At 65.0% G+C, this 18397-nt stretch overlaps 2 protein-coding genes across 2 annotated transcripts; one reads left to right on the forward strand and one right to left on the reverse strand.

The window, feature by feature from the left end:
• Positions 1–2703: 2703 nt before the first annotated feature.
• PAX4 (paired box 4) lies at positions 2704–10208 on the forward strand. The gene is made up of 10 exons (XM_075092789.1): positions 2704–2716; positions 3320–3450; positions 3524–3739; positions 4456–4519; positions 4942–5073; positions 5371–5453; positions 6671–6740; positions 6917–7002; positions 7245–7392; positions 10093–10208. The coding sequence occupies exons 1-10, from the start codon at positions 2704–2706 to the stop codon at positions 10206–10208; spliced, it is 1059 nt and encodes a 352-aa protein (XP_074948890.1).
• Positions 10209–14189: 3981 nt separating this feature from the next.
• On the reverse strand, positions 14190–18167 carry ARF5 (ARF GTPase 5). Its single transcript, XM_075081766.1, has 6 exons — positions 17974–18167; positions 17788–17868; positions 16303–16412; positions 15823–15894; positions 14876–15001; positions 14190–14762 (listed from the first exon to the last, which is right to left on the reverse strand). Exons 1-6 carry the CDS (start codon positions 18038–18040, stop codon positions 14676–14678), a joined length of 543 nt encoding a protein of 180 aa, XP_074937867.1. The 5' UTR covers positions 18041–18167; the 3' UTR covers positions 14190–14675.
• Positions 18168–18397: the final 230 nt, after the last annotated feature.

The following is an 18397-nucleotide window of genomic DNA, read 5'->3' on the forward strand; positions in this document are numbered from 1 at the left end:
ACGATCCGGTTCAGCTCCTTCGTGGCTTCACAGGTACCCCCTCGCGCCCCTCCGGGCACCCCTACTCTCAGTCCCATGCGTATAGACACACGTGCACAAATACACACAAGTGTATGGGCACGCGGCGGCGTGGGCGCATGCAAAAGCGTGCGCGCACACGTGTGTGCAGGTGGGCACGCGGAGGAAGGAGCATGTGCGTGCACATAGATGCACTCAGATGTGCGTGCACGCACGGATACGTGTGCACAGGCATCCATGCACGCTTGGTGCGTCGCAACCTCAGGCGCGGGAGGGCTGCTCTGGGGCAGGGGGGTGTGTGATTTCTTGTCCTGCGCAGCCACGGGAAGCAATTCCCAGTAGGAATTGGGCAGTGAGGGTGCCTTAACACAGGGAAGGCTTCAGACTTCCTCCAGGGATGAGCTGCTCTGGTCTAGCCTAGTCGAGTCCTGTCGCGTTTACTCCTTCCCTTGCGTCCTGCACAAAGACCAAGCTCACCCCACCTCCGAGATCCCCCAGCAGGACCCGAGAGGGACCATGGGCTCCCAACTCACTTGGCTTTCCTAGTGCACCCACTTCTCCGTGGGGAAAGAAACGCCCGTGCCGCCTCCCAGCACAGCACAGGCCAAGCCCTTGGCTGGGGCAAAGCCAGGGAATGCTGGTGGGGGCTGTGCTGGCCCCCGAGGGGACAGGCGTCCTGCCTGCACTGCTTGTTCCCTCCTGCCCAGCGCAGCCTTGGGGGCTTTGCTCCAGGGCAATCCGTCCCTTTCCTCTCCAGAGGGAGACTGCAGGCACCATACGTTTGCTTCTCACCTGCGCAAAATCTGCCACCTTGGTCCCGTTGGGTTTATTTTGCTTTTCTTGACTTTCATAATCAGGGTCAGTGTCTGCAAACGACATTCTCAAGGTGTGCAGGGAAGCAGCGCCAAGGCTGCAGTGGGATTTGGGGGCTGCAGCAGGGAAAGCCCCATCCTGGGGGTGCCCAGGGGTTTTTAGGGTGTTTCAGCTGAAATCCCAGGGTAACCAGGGGTGCCAGCCAGGCTGCCTGGGCTCTGGCAAGGCAGCGGTGGCAGCAGCAGCCCTCAGGCTGCGTGGCACCTCTGCGGCTCGGCGTGCTGCTCATTAATTACCACGAGTGTTTCTGCCTGAGCAGGCAGCAGGGGGAGCGGGGTTTTCCGTGAGAGAAGGGCTGGCACCAGCACCCCTGGGGAAATGTCCCCTCTGCCCTGTTTCATGGGGCAGGGTGCTGCCCCGGGTGCCGCAGCACCCCTTGCTGATGCCTGGCGCTTGGAGCTGCCTTTCCTCCTGCTTCCACGGGGCTGAAACCTCCCATGTCTCTGGTGACTCCAGGGACGAGCCGGTGCTGACCAGCCCCTCCTGCCCTGGTTCCTGCCAGGGCCATCTCCTTTGGGAGGAACTGCTGCTCTCACCCCGTCGTGGTCCCAGGTGGCCTCAGAGGCACCACCGGGACTTGTCTCTCTCCAGGTGTCCTGTGGGACCTGCTGCCATTGTGTTCCTGGCTGCCAGTAAATCCCCAGGGTGGGAGGAGGTGGCATTCACCCTGCAGACCCCAGCAGAGCAGTGGGAGAGCTGGGGGGCAGGACAGACATGGCAGCAGAAATGGGGGACAGCGCTCGCTCCAGGGGCGCTGGTGGTGTCCCATAGTTGAGGCATCGGTGGCTAAATCTGTGGGGCTGCCTTAGGTCAGGATCTGGAGCGAGGGAAGGTGTGTGGGGTGCTGGGGACGGGGAGAAGTGCAGGGGCTCTGGCGTGTGTGTGCATGCATGTGGGGAATCCCAGCCTTGATCTTCTGAGCTGGCAGAGGAGGTGGCAGAGCGGTGGAGCGTCTCCAGCCAAAGGAGGGGAGGCTCCTGCTAACCTAGTTATCGCTTGCCAATTTCTCCTTGGCTGGGTTAGGCTCTTGGTGCTGCAAACCCAGCCCCACGCCATCGGCTGCAGCTGAGGTGCTCCGGATTTATAGCGGGGCAACGGGAGTGTGGGGCCAGACGCTCCCTCTGAAATAAATAAATACACCCAGAGACAGCAATGCTGCTGGCAAGGACACAAGGGGAAAGCGGTGATCCCATGGACAGGTGCTTGTGCTTGCAGCCACTGGAGAGGCAGCAGGGAAGGGTTAAAGCAGGTGATAAATGGCCCACGAACCGGCACCGAAGCTGTTGTATGCAAACCCAGAGCTCCCGATCCTGTTGTCTCTGCTCCCACCACCTCCTGCCCCCCGGCCCCCCAACACCCTGCAGGACGCTGGCACTCCACCGCGGCAGGGTGAGCACTGGGAAACCCTTCTTTCCCTGTGGCTCGTCCAAAGCAGCGCATGCGGGCACTGGGACACGGCTGAGCCAAGCCAGCTCTGGCGCACACCAGTGGCTGCTGGGTACAGGCAGCACAGGCAGCATTCCCAGCATCTCCCCAGACACTTCAGAGCCCCTGTGCCTCTTGCAGCCGTGTGAGCACCTTGAAGCCTGGCTCCCTTTGAGCCACTGCAGTGATTTCCCAAGCAGTCAGATGCCCTCAAGCGTTTCCATCCGCTGCTTGGTATTTCTGCCCTTGCTCCCCCTTCCTCTCGCAGGAGGGTGGGCAGGGGACGTGGCTGAGCCCTGGGCACCGTCACTGATTTATCTGGCCTCGCGACAGCAGCTGTCTCCTCTTGGCAATTCCCAGGCCCCGAAATCCCTGTGAAGCCTCGCTATGCAACACCAAGGTGAGCGATGCTGCTGCACCGGGGCGGCTCAGGGAGCACCATGCCGGCATCCGTGGTCCTGGGGGAATTGGGGAGGTGCCGTGTCAGTCCCTGCTCCATCACAAATGAGGCTGCTTTTCCCCCACAAAGCCTGCATTGGGTGCTGGTAGCTGTTACGCTTGTGGCTCCACAGAGTCCTCCCAGCCCCCCCGATGATGTCCAGTGCTTCCTCGTCCACCCCAGCCTGTCACCCCCACTTTGCAGCTGCCTTCCCCTGCTGCCTCTGCCTGGAGGAACCTCCTCCCTGTGTTCCTCCATGGGGTATTTTTTTCTGCCAGCATCACCTGGGGCTGGTCCCCCTGTTCCCTGCCTGCTTCTGCCGCACGCTGCCTGCGCCCACACCCCAGCAAATGAGCCCCACATTGCTCCAAGCTCCAAGTCCTCTTGCCCAGCCCCTTCCAAACCCCCACACAATGCACAGGGGTCCCCAATGCCACCGGTCCTTCACCCTGTAAAGCCTCAGGCCCTGGTGTCCTCCAGGAGAGCCGGGGAGGGATGGGCAGGCAGCATCCCCCCTTGCAGCAAGCCCTGTCCTTCGTCACCGGCTGCCTGGCCTCTCCCCAGGGCACAACGGCGTGAACCAGCTGGGGGGGCTCTTTGTGAATGGCCGCCCCCTCCCCACCTGCAAGAGGAAGAAGATCATCGAGCTGGCGGCATGCGGCGTCCGGACCTCGGACATCTCCCGCAGCCTCAAGGTGTGCCTGGGTCGGGGATTCTCCTCCAAGTCCTTTTCCCGCTGAGCCTCTGCCCCAACTGCCCCATCCGCAGGTGTCCAATGGCTGCGTCAGCAAGATCCTGGGCCACTACTACCGGACGGGGGCCGTGGAGCCCAAGGCTATCGGGGGGAGCAAGCCCCGCATGGCCACCCCCGAGGTGGTGGCCAGGATCGCCCAGCTGAAGCTGGAGCAGCCCTCCCTCTTCGCCTGGGAGATCCGTCGGCAGCTGCACGCCGAGGGCATCTGCGCCGGCAACAAGACCCCCAGCGTGAGTCCCTGCTGGGGAGAGCCGCGGGGGGCTGCGGGGACGCCGGGGCCAGGCACTGCACAGGGGTTCGACCCCTCGGCTGGGGTGCTGTGGGGGGAGTCCCTCGCTGGGGTGGGCAATGGGAAGGATGCTCAGGGATGTGAGATGGCAGAGGGAGAAGCAGGCAGGGAAGGGAAGAGAAATCGCTCCCTCCCAGCTAAAGCAGAGTCCTGCCAGCCATCCCCAGCAAGCCTGGTCATCATGTCAGGCGTTGGGACACTTGTGGCGGGTCTGTAACAAGTACCACTGGTCGGCAGGGACAATAAAATGCAATCTGCAGTGTCAGTGCGGAGAGCTGTGCTTCCTAATGACAGACCCACCCCTATAAATCTCACAGTCTCCAGCCTCAGGGTACAGATTGCCTTACATCAGATATTGTTAGTCCACCGAAATTAAAGGGTTGCCTGTATCAACAAACAGCGGAGCAGATGGGCATGGCCCCAGCGCAGAGAATCCCTGGCATGTGCTCAGGTGCGGCTGCAGGAGAGCACCTCGGGGACGAGCTTTGGGGCATCAGCCTCGATTCCTCCCCACCTCGCTGCTGCCTGAGCACGTCCCTGGCTCCTGCAGGGAGCGGAGGGCTGCCCACCACAGGCGGGGGCTTTGCTCAGCCCCCCTTGCTCCCACCCTTACGGGGCCCTGCACCCATGGCGCAGCCCCATCTCTTCCCTGCCCAGGTCTCCTCCATCAACCGGGTGCTGAGGAACCTGCCCAGCGACCTGTGGCTGGCGGCTGAGCGGGGTCTGGCGAGGGACCCGCTGCCACGGGGTGAGCCTTGCTGGGGGCAACGGCCTGGGGAGCAGGGGCTGGGGGTGGGTGCACCCCATGGGAGAGACCTGCTCCGAGCGGGCAGAGAGCTCCTGCCACCGCCGGCCTCCTGGCTGCGTGCACATCCATGTGTGCATGCACACATGTGCACATGCATGCACATGCATGCACACCCGTGCATGTGCCTGCACACAGCTCCTCTGCACACTCCTGCACTCACTCTGTGCCCCCCAAAGCAAGGGGGCTCGTCGACCCTCCTTGCCCCTTCCCAGCCCCTCCTGGGGAGCCCTCAGGGCTGCCCCCCCCCCCCCCATTCTACCTTTCTGTCCCCGCAGCGTCCCCTCTCGCCTCCCCCTCTGCCCCACACCCCCCGGGCTGCCGCTCACCTGCCGAAGCCGGTGCCGCTGTCTCCCCGGGGACCCAGCACCCTCCACAGGGCTCCGCATCCAGCCGGCGGCTCCCGCTGAGCACCCAGCACAGGAACAGGACGGTCTTCTCCAGCCAGCAGTCGGAGGCCCTGGAGAAAGGTGCGGCTCCCACAGGACACCGGCCGAGGCCGGGGCATTCGGTGTGCCTGCCCCGCGCTACCGCAGGGTGCTGGGATGGATCAGAGCCGTTCCTGGGGGAGGACTTTGCCACTCTCTGGATGGGCTCCTGCCCCTCTGCATGGCACGGCCATCGCTGCAGTGCCCCAAACCGCTCCGAATTGTGGGCACTGGGGCCCGGCGATGGACTGGCTGTGGCCGTGCATCCTGGCATTGCCCACCAAGGTGCTGGGGGTGGCTGCGCCGGACAGGCTGATCTCACCCCCGTCCCTCTTGCAGAGTTTCAGAGGGGACAGTACCCGGATACTGTCACCCGGGAGAGACTGGCCGTGGCCACCCAGCTGCCCGACGCAACCATCAGGGTAAGAGGAGACCTGCCACGCTGCCGCTGCCCGCCGGGAGCACGCCTGGCCTGATTCTGTCCGCCAAAGCACCCCAGCGGGGGCGCTGGGCTTGGGGCTGCCCAGCCTGCCAGCACCGGCAGGGACAGGGCTCCGTCCCGGCATTCAGGGACATCTCCAAACCGTGACACTGCTGCTGGTGGTGGTCGCAGAGGTGGGAACGGGCTCAGGTGGGCAGCATGCATGTGGCAGACAAGGGGGGTGAGCCCTGAGAGCAGGTTTCATTCCCAACTCGGGGGTCTCTACCCTCTGACAGCTGGGCACAGGCAGGAGTGGGACAGCACTGGCTCTGTCGAGACATGCCAGTCTCTCTTGATCCCTCCTGCCTGCCGGGGCAAGGCTGGGGCCGGGGGAGCGGGACTCTCAGGCTGCTCCTCGGCAGCAGCCCCTGTGCCAGCACCTCTGTCGGAGACGACGCATGCCTGCGCTGCACAGCCACGAGCGGCTGCGTGTCCCGTCCCCGTGCAGCCACCGCTCCAGCCCTGCTCCCGGCCTCTGTCCTCCCTGGCTCGGCCCCGCCATGGGGCCAGCGCAGGGCCCGGGAGGATGTGGGGACACTGCTGGACCCCAGGATGGTGCCACAGGGCAGGGGTGCAGGAGAGGACAGCACAGCACGGCAGAGCCGTGGCACGCCCCATGGCGTGCTCGGTGGCACACTGCACGGCATGCTTTGCGGCATGCACCACGACACACTCCCTGGCACGCTCCCCGGCGTGCACCCTCGAACACATACCCAGAGCACATTGGTAGCTCTCAGCAGCCACCCCTGTGCTGCTGGCAAACCTTCACAGGCTCGTGGCAAGCCCTTCCCATCCCAGCCTCAGACCATCACTGGCCATCTCGGTGCCCCAGGTGGTGGCCGCAGCGAGTCCCCACCTCCGCCAGGGCAGGGCTGCCCGCGCACGTGGTCACCCCACGCCATGGCAAGGCACGCACGTGTCTCCCGTGCTTGGTGCTGGAGAAGCACCCTGGAGCCCGGCACGTGCTTGCAGCCTGACGAAGTGGAGAAGACACAGGATCAAACCCCTTCGTCTGCCCATGCCCATGCCCATGCCCAGGGGCGTGTGAAGAGTCCGCGACCCCGAGGGAAGAGCGGTGCCAAGGAGCCGGAGCACCCCCTGGGGTGAGGGGGCTGCGAGGTGGGGGCCAGCAGCCTCAGCCCCTTCCCTCCTCCCCAGGTCTGGTTCTCAAACCGACGAGCAAAATGGAGACGTGAGGCCAAGCAGAAGCTGGAGGCTGGCGGTGCAGGTGACAGCCCAGGGGTGGAGGGAATGGGATGGGGTCCAGGGACCACGCTGGGAGGGAGTGAGGCTGAAATTTGGCACTGAGCATGGGGATGCCAGGGTTCAGTTCCCCAAAATCAAGGCTGGGGACCAGCGTGGTCCTGACCCGGAGCACTGCCCTCCCCATCTCTCTCCACCCAGGCTCCTGGTGCGACTGGATGCTGCCCTGTGGGGCGGCCACGGCTGCTTTTCTTCCCCACTCCGTAACAACCGCTGGCTCCACACAGGTAGGAGGTGGCCGGGGGTGATGGGGAGGCCTCACTGGCACCCCAATGGGCTCTAGACACCCTCTGGAGCCTGTGCTTCCACTGCCCGACTGCTCTGAGCTCTCCGGGAACTGCCCTCCCCAGGGAGCTGCTTCTGGAGCCGCCCCAGAGGGTGACACTTTTTGGGTCCCCTTTGGGGTCGTCTGGTCCCAGTGCAACCCCACGGATGCCCCGTGACATCCTGCTCTCTGTTCCCTGCACAGCACCTCCTGGCCGCCCCTACTGGCTCGCCGCAGCCCCTCCATGGTCGTGTTCATGGTCACAGCCACGTCCTCACCACCTTCCCCGGCACCCCGGCCCCGCTGCACCTCTGCACCTCTGGCCCCTGCGCCTGGGATGATGCTTGCTGTGGTAAAAGGGCCAGGAGGGTGGCTGGGACCCCTGGGCACAGCCAGGGTGGGAGGCAGCGGCAGGGTGCAGGAGCCCATGGGGTGCTGGAGGGTGAGGGGAGCCCGGTCACCCTCCCTGCCTGGCCCCAGCCCTGCAGTGATGGGGGGTGGTTGCTGTGGGGTGGATGTTCCCTGTCCCATGGCAGAGTGGGGCTGGGGGCGAGGGCGATGCTCCCCAGCTCCATGCGCTGCCTGAGCCACATTTCCATCCTGCAGGCTTGGCCCCCTGCAGCAGCCCCCCTCCGGTCCCCTGGCAGCCCCTGGAGGGCCCCCCCTTTGCCCTGCTGCCTCCCCGGGCTCACCTGCACCCCGCTGCCAGCCTGCTGCCCGGACCCCCGCTGAGCCCCCCAGCGCTGCCGCTCCACGCCAGCTCGACGGAGCCCCTCGCTCACCTCCACGCACCAGGGTGCCCCTGGCTCTGAGGGTCCCCGGTGAGGTGGGGGGCTCTGACACACCCTCCGGTGCAGTGAGTTGAGGACGCCCATGCACGGGTGCGTGCTGGTGACAGCTGAGTCACCGACACCTCGCTGCCTGCCCCCCTCCAAACTGGGACTCCCTGTCACCCTCCTGGGAGCTTACCCCCGCAGGGTCCAGCGGGGCAGCAGAGGGGTGGGTGCTCGGGGAAAGTGTCCTGCCGTGCCACCCAGGCTCGGGTTATCTGGGCTTAGACCCTTGCGGGCACCTGGGGGGATGAGTGTGCTTCTTCCCAGCTGGGCGAGGGGTTTATCCTGGTGCTACCGGCTGCAGCACAGCCCTGCCAGCCTGCAGAGCTGGGACTTGCCCTGCAAGGCTTTGTGTGGGACGATGCCTTGCCGCTCGCCCAGGAGCTGCTGGACAGCCAGCGTCCTGCTGTCTGCACTGCAGCGTCCCCACAGCCCTTCCACGCACTCGTCATCCAGGTGGCTGCTTCCCCTGGGCCACCCCCATCTCCCGTGGCACCCTCAACACATCCCGCAGACCCTGCAGCCCCCCTCCCCTCTCCCCCACCTCAGACCCCCTCTGATCCCAGCCCAGCCCCGGCTGGGACACAGCACGGCCGGGACAGCCCCTGGCAGCTTCCCAAACTGTGTCACACCCCCCCCCCGCAGTGGGGTGATACCTACCCCAAGGCAGGAAAGCTTCACGGTGGGCTTTGCCCGGCCACCAGCCTCTTCCTCAGCTGCCTTGGGTGGCTTGTGGGGAGCAGGACCACAACCGCATCCCTCGAGCTGTGGTTGGGGGTCAGGCAGTGGAAGCCGAGCGCCTCGGGGACCCCTTGTCACGCTGGAGCATTTGTCACCATCCCCAGTGCTGTGTCCCTGTCCCTGGGACAGAGCAGGAGGATGGGCAGTGTCACCGCCCACTTCGCTGCTGCACACCTCAGTTAGCATCCCTCCATCCACTTCAAGCTTTCCCCTCCTCCTATTTATAATACTATTAAATTACCCAGGGAAAAGGTAATTAGCTGCGTGTGAAGAGGGATAATTAACGCCCATGGTCCCATCCGCCCCGCCACAAGTGCACGACATCGCAACCGGCACCGGTGCGGCTGCTGGGCGCTTCTGCCCATCTGCCCAGGTGTCGGGGCAGCACTGGTGAGCGGAGCTGGGGCTCGGCCCCAAGCAGGTGTTGCCTGGCCCCCTCCCCGGGGCAGCTGGCCAGAGCAGCCCCCGAGACCCTCTTCCCAGCAGAGCCTCCGGTTCCCCACTGCCGACACGTGGGGCGTGACGGCTCCGGGCGCCGGGGTGCTGCTCTGCGGGGGATGTGCGGGGGGATGCAGGGGACCCTTTCTCCTGCCAGGCTCACGCTGCGCCCCTGCTGCAGCACCATGAATCGCTGGCTCTGGGATGGGGGGTGGTGGGAACAGGGGGCACCCCGCTGTTAAATGGGGATTTCTCCTGGCACCTGTGGAGAAAGAAACATCTAGCCCAGAGGGAGCTCTCTGGGGAGTCTCCAGAGTGGGGGAACAGGGGATATGTGGGATGGGCAAGAGGGAAAAAAACACGCTGTGGCTTTTGTGCCCCCCTGGTGATTGCCCGTAGCGGCTGGCGAGCCCCCGAGCCGCGGCATCACCTCAGCACACCCTGGTGCAGAGAGGGGACGTTGGCGGGCAGGACCGTGCGGCACAGCCAGGAGCAGCTCCAGTCGTCCCAGATCCCACACCGGTCCCTCCACCGTGACCTTGCAGAGCCGACAGCCCCGGCCACGTGGCAGATCCTTGGTCTAAATAAAAAGTTTTGGGTTTCTGTTTGTTTAGAAATGGAATTTAACAGTGGAGCTGGAGTAAAGGCACCCTTTGCTGGCACAGAGCACCGCTGCAGGCTGAAGAACAGGTTTTATTTGATGGAAAATTATTGTTTTCTTCAGCAAGGGAAACTGGCTGGGGGAGCTCGGCCTGAGGTGAGGGCTTTCCCCGTTTGCAGGGCCTGGGCAGGGACACTGCGCAGTGGTCACCGTCCCCACGCGCCCACAGCCCCTGGCTGGGAGCCCACCCTCAGCAGACCACTCTGAGGGCAGCCCCAGGGGGACCCTCTCTCCCCCAGGACAACGTCAGGCTCCAGCTTAGTTTGTGCCTTTTTAAGCAAGAAAAAATAATTTCTATAAGAGAAAAGTGATCGCTGGGTTTTTCTAAGTGAAAAAAGCCGTCCCAGGAGCATGCAGCCGTGTTCTCCTGATTGTTCAGTCTTGGGGGACACTGGCGGCATCTCTGAGGACTCGCCTGCACCCATGACACAGCGGCTGCACGAGCCCCGGCTCCGTTTTGGCTGTCTGTCTGTCCTGGCCACCCAGCTGAGCTGAGGCAGCATCCCGGGACTAGGGCAGCGCACTGCTGCCCATGGAGAGTTGGGCTGAGACCTGCCAAACTCATGGCATGTGTAACTGACCAGCTTATGGGGAAAGCCTCATGGGAATGGGGGCACCTGTGGTGTCCGAGCAGACTCATAAGATGGAGGTGAGCAAGGATGCCCTGGGCCACCCCGAGCCCCCGGCACCCTCGGGCTGCAGCTCCACCAAGCAGCTCCCTCTGCCCGGGCAATGCTGCGGGCTGCCGACCCAGCACAGCCGGGGCTGCAAACAGCCGGCACAGCTCCAGGCAGCTCCACGACACGCATGGAGCCCACGGCAGTGGGATTTCAGCCACGTTCAGCCGCAGGAGCGGGGATGGGGACGAGACGGGTGGCACTGCTGCCGTGGCAGCAGACCAGGGCTGTGCACAGCAGCCACCACTGTGCCCTGGCAATACCCGAAGCTGCAGCCGCTCCCTGCTGCGGCAGGCGGTGTGGGGCTGCGAAACGCCTGCTCGAGTCCCAAACCTCCAAACGTCCCATGGTGGCTCCAGAGGAGCCTTTTTCTTCCAGAAACTTGGAGTGACTTGACCGGATTTGGGTGTATTTTCCAGGGGCCGCAGGAGGCGAGCTGCTGCGGTCACGGGTACCCAGGCCCTGCAGCACCGCTCGGCAGCAGAGCCGCGAGATACCCAGCCCTTCAAAAACATTTAAAACCGGAATTGCTGGACCCACTAGAAGAGATCTCAGGAGAGGCTGGTGGCCGGCGAGGGATGCTGCTGCCAACGTGCCTGTTTACAGGTTGTGGGACCTTTTTTGCAGGGGCTGGTCAGGCAGGTGCCCTCCTGGGGCACCCAAATTGCTGTGGGGTGCTGGGAGCCTGCAGGACCCAGTCCTCGGGGTGCCTGGCTGTGGGGACGGGGTGCAGGGCAGCAACTCCCCCCAGCCCTTCGGCAGCTCATACAAAGGCGCCGTCCCACAGAGAACCCTCACCGGCAGCCGTGGCGTGGTGGGGGGGCTCCTTCCCCGGCTCGGGGTGCAGCCGAGGCGTTCGCTCCCCCTCCCTTTGCTGTGACTGTGCAATGACTGGGGCACAGGGAACTTTTGCAAAGCCCTCCTGGAGAAGCAAGCGAGCAGCAAGCTCTCCTGCCCGCTTTCCTGCCTGCTCTCCTACCCGCTCTCCTGCCTCCAGGCTCCTGCAGCACCCACAGCGCTGAGCGAACCGGGGACCTCAGCATGGCCAGGGGGACGTGTCCTGGCCACACCGCTGGAGGAGAGGGGACTCCAGCACAGCTGGGCACCTGCCGGTGGCCGGGGCCGTGGGGAACCGGCAGGGCTGGAGGCAGCCAGGGCAGAGCCATCAGCAAACCCACGGGACTGCAAAGGGTGTAATGGCACGTTCACTCCTGGGCTGCTGCCTTGGAGGTGGTCGGTGTCAAAGGGATGCCCCGCGGCTGTACAGCTGGCATTTTCAGGGCACTTCATCTCAGCCTGAGGGTGATGTCCAGGCCAGGCTGGAGGGACTGGTGCTAAATGGGGCATTAAATTATTCACAGTGAGTGGCTGTCCTTTTGTTCCCTGGCTCTGTGAGGGCGGGGGCGAGCCGGGCTCCAGTCCCAGCGCACCACACTGCCGGGCGCAGGAGCGTTGGGCATGTTGGACATAGAGCTGAGTGTCCCCCAGGCTGCTGCTCTGGCTGTCCCCAGGGAGATGGGGGGACACAGCTGCCCCCAGTGCTGGCAGGACCATCCACGACCCAGGGGAGGGAGTTGGGCACCGGGAGCTGACGGGCACAGGTGATCCAACACCACTGTGAAACATCACCCACCTTGCAGGGATTAACCATCCCCCAGGAGCCATGGCAGCAAGTGAAGGCACCGGCATCACCTTGTCCTCTGCTGCAAAGGGGCTTCTGAGGCTGGAGGCTGCTGCAGTCGTGGGGAGGCTGCCCAGCTGAGCAGCCCAGCGGCTGATGCACCACCAGCTGGGATATGGCTTCTCCCGGCCCTTTCTCAGTCCCCAAGGGTTGTCTAGTTGTGCTGTAAATCAAATCTGGTGCCCCACATCGGGTGGGATGGATGTGTGCTACAGAGGCGATGGCTTAACCGCCACCTTCCACCACCAGGCCAGCTCGGGTGCACCTCCCTCTTGTCCAGCCCAGGGCCCCCGTGCTCTGCCCGCAGCCCCGCTCTCATGCCTCTGCACCATGAGCAATCCTCGCGCCAAGCCAGCACCAGTCCGGACCGCGGTGCTGCACCCCAGAGCCAAGTGCTCAGGGGAAACCTTGCACCAAAGCACTGGGGAACCCCCCATCCCATATTGCTCCCCCACTTTTCTCCACCAAAGGCATCAACCTGCATCAGCTCCTCTGGCAGAGCTGGAGCCCTGGGGCAGCACTGCTGAGCCCTGGGAGCCTGCAAGCTCTGTCCTCAGGCTCCGGCTGCCCCCCAGCTGCCCCCAGTGGGAAGGGGCATGCAGAGAGCCAGCCCCAAGTCTGCCACCAAGGGGAGTGGGTCTGGGTCCCCCCCCCTTGGCTCCCCAGGCTCCCGTCTCCCTGGCCCAGCCCCCACTGCCCCCTCACTCCCTGGCCAGGCACCCCTGGGGTGGAGGGAAGCCCCCCAGCAGGATGGGTGCTGGTGCACTGAGCATCCACCTGAGCCATTGCAGGGGGACAGCCAGGGCAACCCCACAAGGACAGCCCTGGGGGAACAGCCTGAAGGGGACAGCCTGGGGGCACAGCCAGTGCACCCCTGCAGGGACAGCCTTGGGGGAATAGCCTTAAGGGGACAGCCTGGGGGCACAGCCAGTGCACCCCTGCAGGGACAGCCCTGGGGGAATAGCCTTAAGGGGACAGCCTGGCGGCACAGCCAGTGCACCCCTGCAGGGACAGCCCTGGGGGAATAGCCTTAAGGGGACAGCCTGGGGGCACAGCCAGTGCACCCCTGCAGGGACAGCCCTGGGGGAATAGCCTTAAGGGTACAGCCTGGGGGCACAGCCAGTGCACCCTTGCAGGGACAGCCCTGGGGGAATAGCCTTAAGGGGACAGCCTGGGGGCACAGCCAGTGCACCCCTGCAGGGACAGCCTTGGGGACAGCTAGGGCAACCCCACAACCCCACAAGGACAGCCCTAGGAGGGACAGCAGTGCACCCCTGCAGGGACAGCCCTGGGGGGACAGCCTGGGGGGACAGCAGGGACAGCCCTAGCAGGGACAGCAGCGCACCCCTGCAGGGACAGCCCTGGGGGGGACAGCCTGGGGGGGACAGCAGCACACCCCTGCAGGGACAGCCCTAGCAGGGACAGCCCTGCAGGGACAGCCCTGGGGGGGGACAGCGGCGCACCCCTGCAGGGACAGCCAGCGCACAGCTCACCTCCACACACGGAGCACGTTTCTGCAGGGCATGCAGCTTGCCGGTGCACCTTGCTGGGAGACGCCGGAACCCAGCCACACGTGGCACTGCTGCTGCCAGTCCCCTCGGGATGCGCCCGTCCTGCTGCCTCCCACCAGCCAGCCTCGGGCCTTTCGGAGGCAGCACCCAGGACCAGTCTGCTCCCCCTTCTCCCAGCGCCCACGGCTCAGCCCCTCGGTGCCAGAGCGCAGCCGCTGTTGGATTTGGCTTTGCCCAGTCACTCTAATTACAACCCAATTAGCACTCCTGCAGCATGTGGCCTGAGCCAACCCTGCAGGACTTTCCGCCTGCATGACCCCAGCCCCCTGGGGCCGGCAGCCAGCACCATGCGGAGGCAGCACTGACCCCGACAGCACCCCACGGCAGCTATAAAAGAGGTCAGACCCCCTCCTGGCACCAAGGGACGAGGAAATGAGCTTGCAAATGCATCTCGGAATCCCTGCCCACCTCCTCTGCGTCCCAGCATAGCACACGCAGGGTTTTATTAAGGCCCAAATCCCCGTGCCCAGAGATGCTCGTGGAAGACGTACGTCGGGGAGTGGGGCTCTAAGGTGGCACCCGCAGCCAGCCAGAAACGCGCCGGGCGCAGGGTACAAAGTGGTGGTGTTTAATTACTCGATATATAACAGCACGTTACGCAGCCATACGGCCCCTCCCCGAGAGAAAAAGAACTATAAAGTTTATCAAAGGATAAAAAGGAGGATCCTTCCTGCCCCGCAGTGGCAGGGCTGCCTCCCAGGCAAGCTCAGCCCGCACCGCCGGCTCCGGGCGAGGAGCGGGGACGCTTGGGGACATGCCACCCCAGCAGGTCCGGGCAAGCTCTCGCAGACGGCACATGCAGGTGGGGAGGACGGCCAGCACGCAGCACTGCCGGGGTGAAGGCAGGACACCGCGAAGTGGAGCTGCGTGAAGAGTCCTTGAGGTTTTTGAGTCCTACCAGATAAACACAGAGACGAGGCCACTCGGGGGAGAAAGGAACCACCCACCCCCCAAATAAAACAACAAAAACCAAACAAAAAAGCAGTTGGAAGAGACATCCCCAGCTCATCCAGTCCCTGTGCTGCTGGCCCAGCTAGCGCTTGGAGAGCTCGTGTGATAGCCAGTCCAGCCCGTCGTAGAGCCCCGTGCCCTGGGTCGCACACGTTGCCTGCACATACCACTGCAAAACAGAGGAAGATGGAGAAAAGGGCTTCGGGCTCTGCAGATCGCCAGCCCGGTGCTGCCCAGGAGCAGCCCCACGGGTCCCTCCCGCAGCAGACCCCGGCCACTCACGGTCCTGCTGCGCAGCGTCTGCAGCCCCAGCTTGTCGGTCAGCTCGCTCACTGCCATGGCGTTGGGCATGTCCTGCTTGTTGGCAAACACCAGCAAGACGGCATCCCGCAGCTCGTCCTCCTGCAGCTGCAGGGAGAGCGGGGACGGCTGAGCCGGGCGCTGCCAGAGGGCAGCTCTCGGTGAGCCCTCGATGAGCCTCCACAGCGCCGGCACCCCAGCAAGACCCAGCTTGGACAGACCCAAAGAGCCGGGAGGGCTCTCCAGCTCCTCCACTCACCTCCAGGCTGCCCTTCTGGCCCCACCATTGCCCAGAGGTGTCCGTGGCACCGGATGCTCTTCCAGGAGCACCCGTGACCTTCACAGAGGGGACGCCTGCATTGGAGTGTGGGACTGCAGGGGAGGGGAGGGCATAGCGACCACCATGGGGCAGCACAAGAGCGCGGGCACGATGCTCTCCAAACAACACCGAGCAGGCAGTGGGCATCGGTCTGTCCCTCCTCTCTGCTCTCAGGCTGCGGCACGCTCCGCTCTGTGCCAGCTTCCCTCCCCAAGGATGCTCTGTCCAAGCCCAGGCAGCCGTGCCAGGGAGTTAATGAACCCCCATGGCTTTTGGACGTTGTCTCTGGACGCTGCCTCTCCTCCCTGCGTGCTCTGGGGCCTCCACTAGCAAAGCCCTGACTCAGTAAAGCCTAGAACCGCGTTTTCTTGGCTATTTTTCCCCCTTACAATTGCTCCTGATCCCTGCAGGTCCAGCCTCTGCCTGGCAGACAAGTTGCTGTCAGACCCCAAGCTTGTCCCTGGCTGGATGCCCCCAGTTCCGCATCGCAGGCAGAGCAGAGCCGGGTCTCACCTCACACCCACCCAAGCGTTGCTGCAGAGCCGGGTGAGCAGGAGGAGGGTTGGGGGACGCCCACTTCCCTGCCAGACCGAATCCCCCCATCACTCACCATCTTCTGCAGCTCGTCAGCAGACTCCTGCACTCGCTCTCGGTCGTTGCTGTCCACCACAAAGATGAGACCCTGCCGGAGAGACCAGGCTGCAGCAGGCAGCTTGCACGGAGAAGAGGGGGGCATCCCAGGCGGGCTGCAAGCACCTCCCGAACAAGGGGGACAGCAGCCCTGTTGCCTCCCTGGGCCCCCCCGTGCACCCCCTGCAGAGCCAGAGCACCCCAGCAAGGGTGCTGCCCCCCCCCCACCTGCTCCTTCGCCAGACCCCTCTGCCTCTGATGGGACGACGGGGCAAACACCCACGCAAGGTCCCAGCACTCCCAGTGGGGTCACCACACTGGGGACCGGGACGCATTCCCTGCTGCCACTCACACGCCCCGTTCAGGCAGGATCAGGCCACAAGCCCTGGGGAACCCCGGGCCAGCCCCGCCGCAGCTGATGAAGGTTACCCCTGCCCTGCCCACGTCCACCTCCACGTACCTGTGTGTTTTGGAAGTAGTGCCTCCAGAGGGGTCGGATTTTGTCCTGGCCACCCACATCCCAGACGGTGAAGCAAATGTTCTTGTACTCCACCGTCTCTACGTTGAATCCTGCGTGGGGGCAGGAGGGGCATGAGGAGAGGCTGTCCACGGCCTCTGGGTACAGCTGAGGAGATCCTGGCTCCCTCTTCTTTACTCCCCCCATGAAGGTTTTAACACACAGATGACATCCCCCCGAGCCATCTCTTCCCCAGGCTGAGCAGCCCCAGCTCTCCCAGCCTCTCCTTGTATGAGAGATGCTCCAGTCCCTTCACCATCATCATCATGATGGCCCTGCACTGGACTTACCCCAGTATGTCCCCATCTCTCCTGCGCCGGGGAGCCCAGCACCGGCCCCAGCACCCCGAGGTGTCTCAGCAGAGCTGAGCAGAGGGGCAGGAGCTCCTTTCCCGACCCACGCTCTGTGCTCTGCCCAGCGCAGCCTAGGGTCTGGTGGCCCTGAGCCACAAGGGCCCATGCCCAGTGCTTGCTCGGGTTGCTCCCCACCAGGACTGCCAGGACCTTCTCCCCGGAGCTGCTCTCCAACAGGTACCAACGCCTGGGCTTGTTCCTCTCCAAGGGCACGACTTGGCATTCCCCTGGTTGAACTCTATGAGGTTCCACTGCTCATTTCTCCAGCCTGCCCAGATCCCACTGGATGGGGCACAACCCACTGGTCTATAACCACTCCTCCTAGCTCGGGACCATCCGCAAGATTGCCAAGGGTGCTCCCCACCATCACCCAGCACTAATGAAGACGTCCAGCAGCACTGGCCAGCGTGGTGCACCACGGGTGACCAGCCTCCCCGACCCACCCGCTCAGCCCGTTCCCAATCCACCTCCATCGGCTCGTGGGAGATGCTGCGGAAGATGGTGCCGAGCGCCCCGCCGGAGGCTTTGCACCCAGGATCTGGCAGGACAGCAGCCTGCCCGGCTCGGGCACGGGCTGAGCGACCTCCTGCCCACGAAGGCACCTTTGCACTCTCCGGATCGAGCGAGATCCGCCGCCGTGGGGCAGGCCGAGGGCAGCAAACCAGGGCGGCAAATAGGGGTTTGCACCGTCTGCACAGGTCGGGGTGGCTGGTCTGTGCCGACGCCCACGCCGGGGTCCACAAGGTGCATTTTGGGGTGTGAGCTGGGCTCCCCACCGCGCACCACCCGCGGCCGCGCCCCAGCACCCGACGGGCAGGGGATAGCGGGAGGGTGACGGCTGGGCGGACGGGGCACCGGGGTGTCGTACGGCACATCTCACGGCCCCCGGCTGCGCGGGGTGCACCGGGGCTCGGCCCGGGGGGACCCACGGGAAAACGGTACCCGGGTGGGCGGCACGGGCTGCACCATGTGTCGGAGGGGCCCTGCCCGGTGCCGGCGGTCAGAGGCGGGGTGGGGGGGCCCTGCCCGGTAGCCGGTGCTCGACGGGGACCCTGCCCGGTGCCGACGCACTCACCGATGGTGGGGATGGTGGTGACGATCTCACCCAGCTTCAGCTTGTAGAGGATTGTGGTCTTACCGGCGGCGTCCAGCCCCACTGCGAGGAAGCGGCGGTGTCACCGGCGCCGGTACCGGTACGTGCCCGGGCCCCATCCCCACCCCCATCCCCCGCCCGGCCCCGCTCCGCCGCCCCCGCCCTCACCCATCAGGATTCGCATCTGCTTCTTGCCGAAGATGCGGGAGAAGATGGCGGAGACCGTGAGGCCCATGGCGGCGGCGGCGGCGGCGGCGGGAGGGACGGGACGGGACGGGACGGGACGGGACGGCCGCGCCGCCTCCCCGCTACCTCCGCGCTCCGCCGCGCACCGGGCCCCGCCCCCGCACACCGGGCCCCGCCCCCGCACACCGGGCCCCGCCCACAGCCCGCCCCCACGGCCACCGCCCCGGATCCCCTGCTATCAAGCCACGCCCCTCACGGACAAGCCCCGCCTACACGAGCGCAGCACCTATTACTGCGTTGTCAAACCACGCCCCTCGGTGATAAGCCCCGCCCCTCTGCCCCGCCCCTCCGACACACCCTCTGTCGCCTGACCACGCCTTCATCAGTAATAGCCCCGCCCCTCCCA

The sequence above is a fragment of the Phalacrocorax aristotelis genome, chromosome 1 (genome assembly GCF_949628215.1).
Source record: "Phalacrocorax aristotelis chromosome 1, bGulAri2.1, whole genome shotgun sequence".
In the NCBI taxonomy this organism is placed as follows: Eukaryota; Metazoa; Chordata; class Aves; order Suliformes; family Phalacrocoracidae; genus Phalacrocorax; species Phalacrocorax aristotelis.

Bases quoted from the DNA above. Each gene is read 5' to 3' on its own strand.
- ARF5 (XM_075081766.1), bottom strand. From the start codon at position 18,040: ATGGGCCTCACGGTCTCCGCCATCTTCTCCCGCATCTTCGGCAAGAAG. The intron at 16,413-17,787 runs GTGAGTGCGTCG...GCCCCCACGCAG, and splicing joins CACCACCATCCCCACCATCG to GATTCAACGTAGAGACGGTG. The intron at 14,763-14,875 runs GTGAGTGGCCGG...TCTGTTTTGCAG, and splicing joins AGACGCTGCGCAGCAGGACC to TGGTATGTGCAGGCAACGTG.
- PAX4 (XM_075092789.1), top strand. The intron at 4,520-4,941 runs GTCTGGCGAGGG...CACCTGCCGAAG, and splicing joins GTGGCTGGCGGCTGAGCGGG to CCGGTGCCGCTGTCTCCCCG. The intron at 7,393-10,092 runs GTAAAAGGGCCA...CTGATTGTTCAG, and splicing joins CTGGGATGATGCTTGCTGTG to TCTTGGGGGACACTGGCGGC.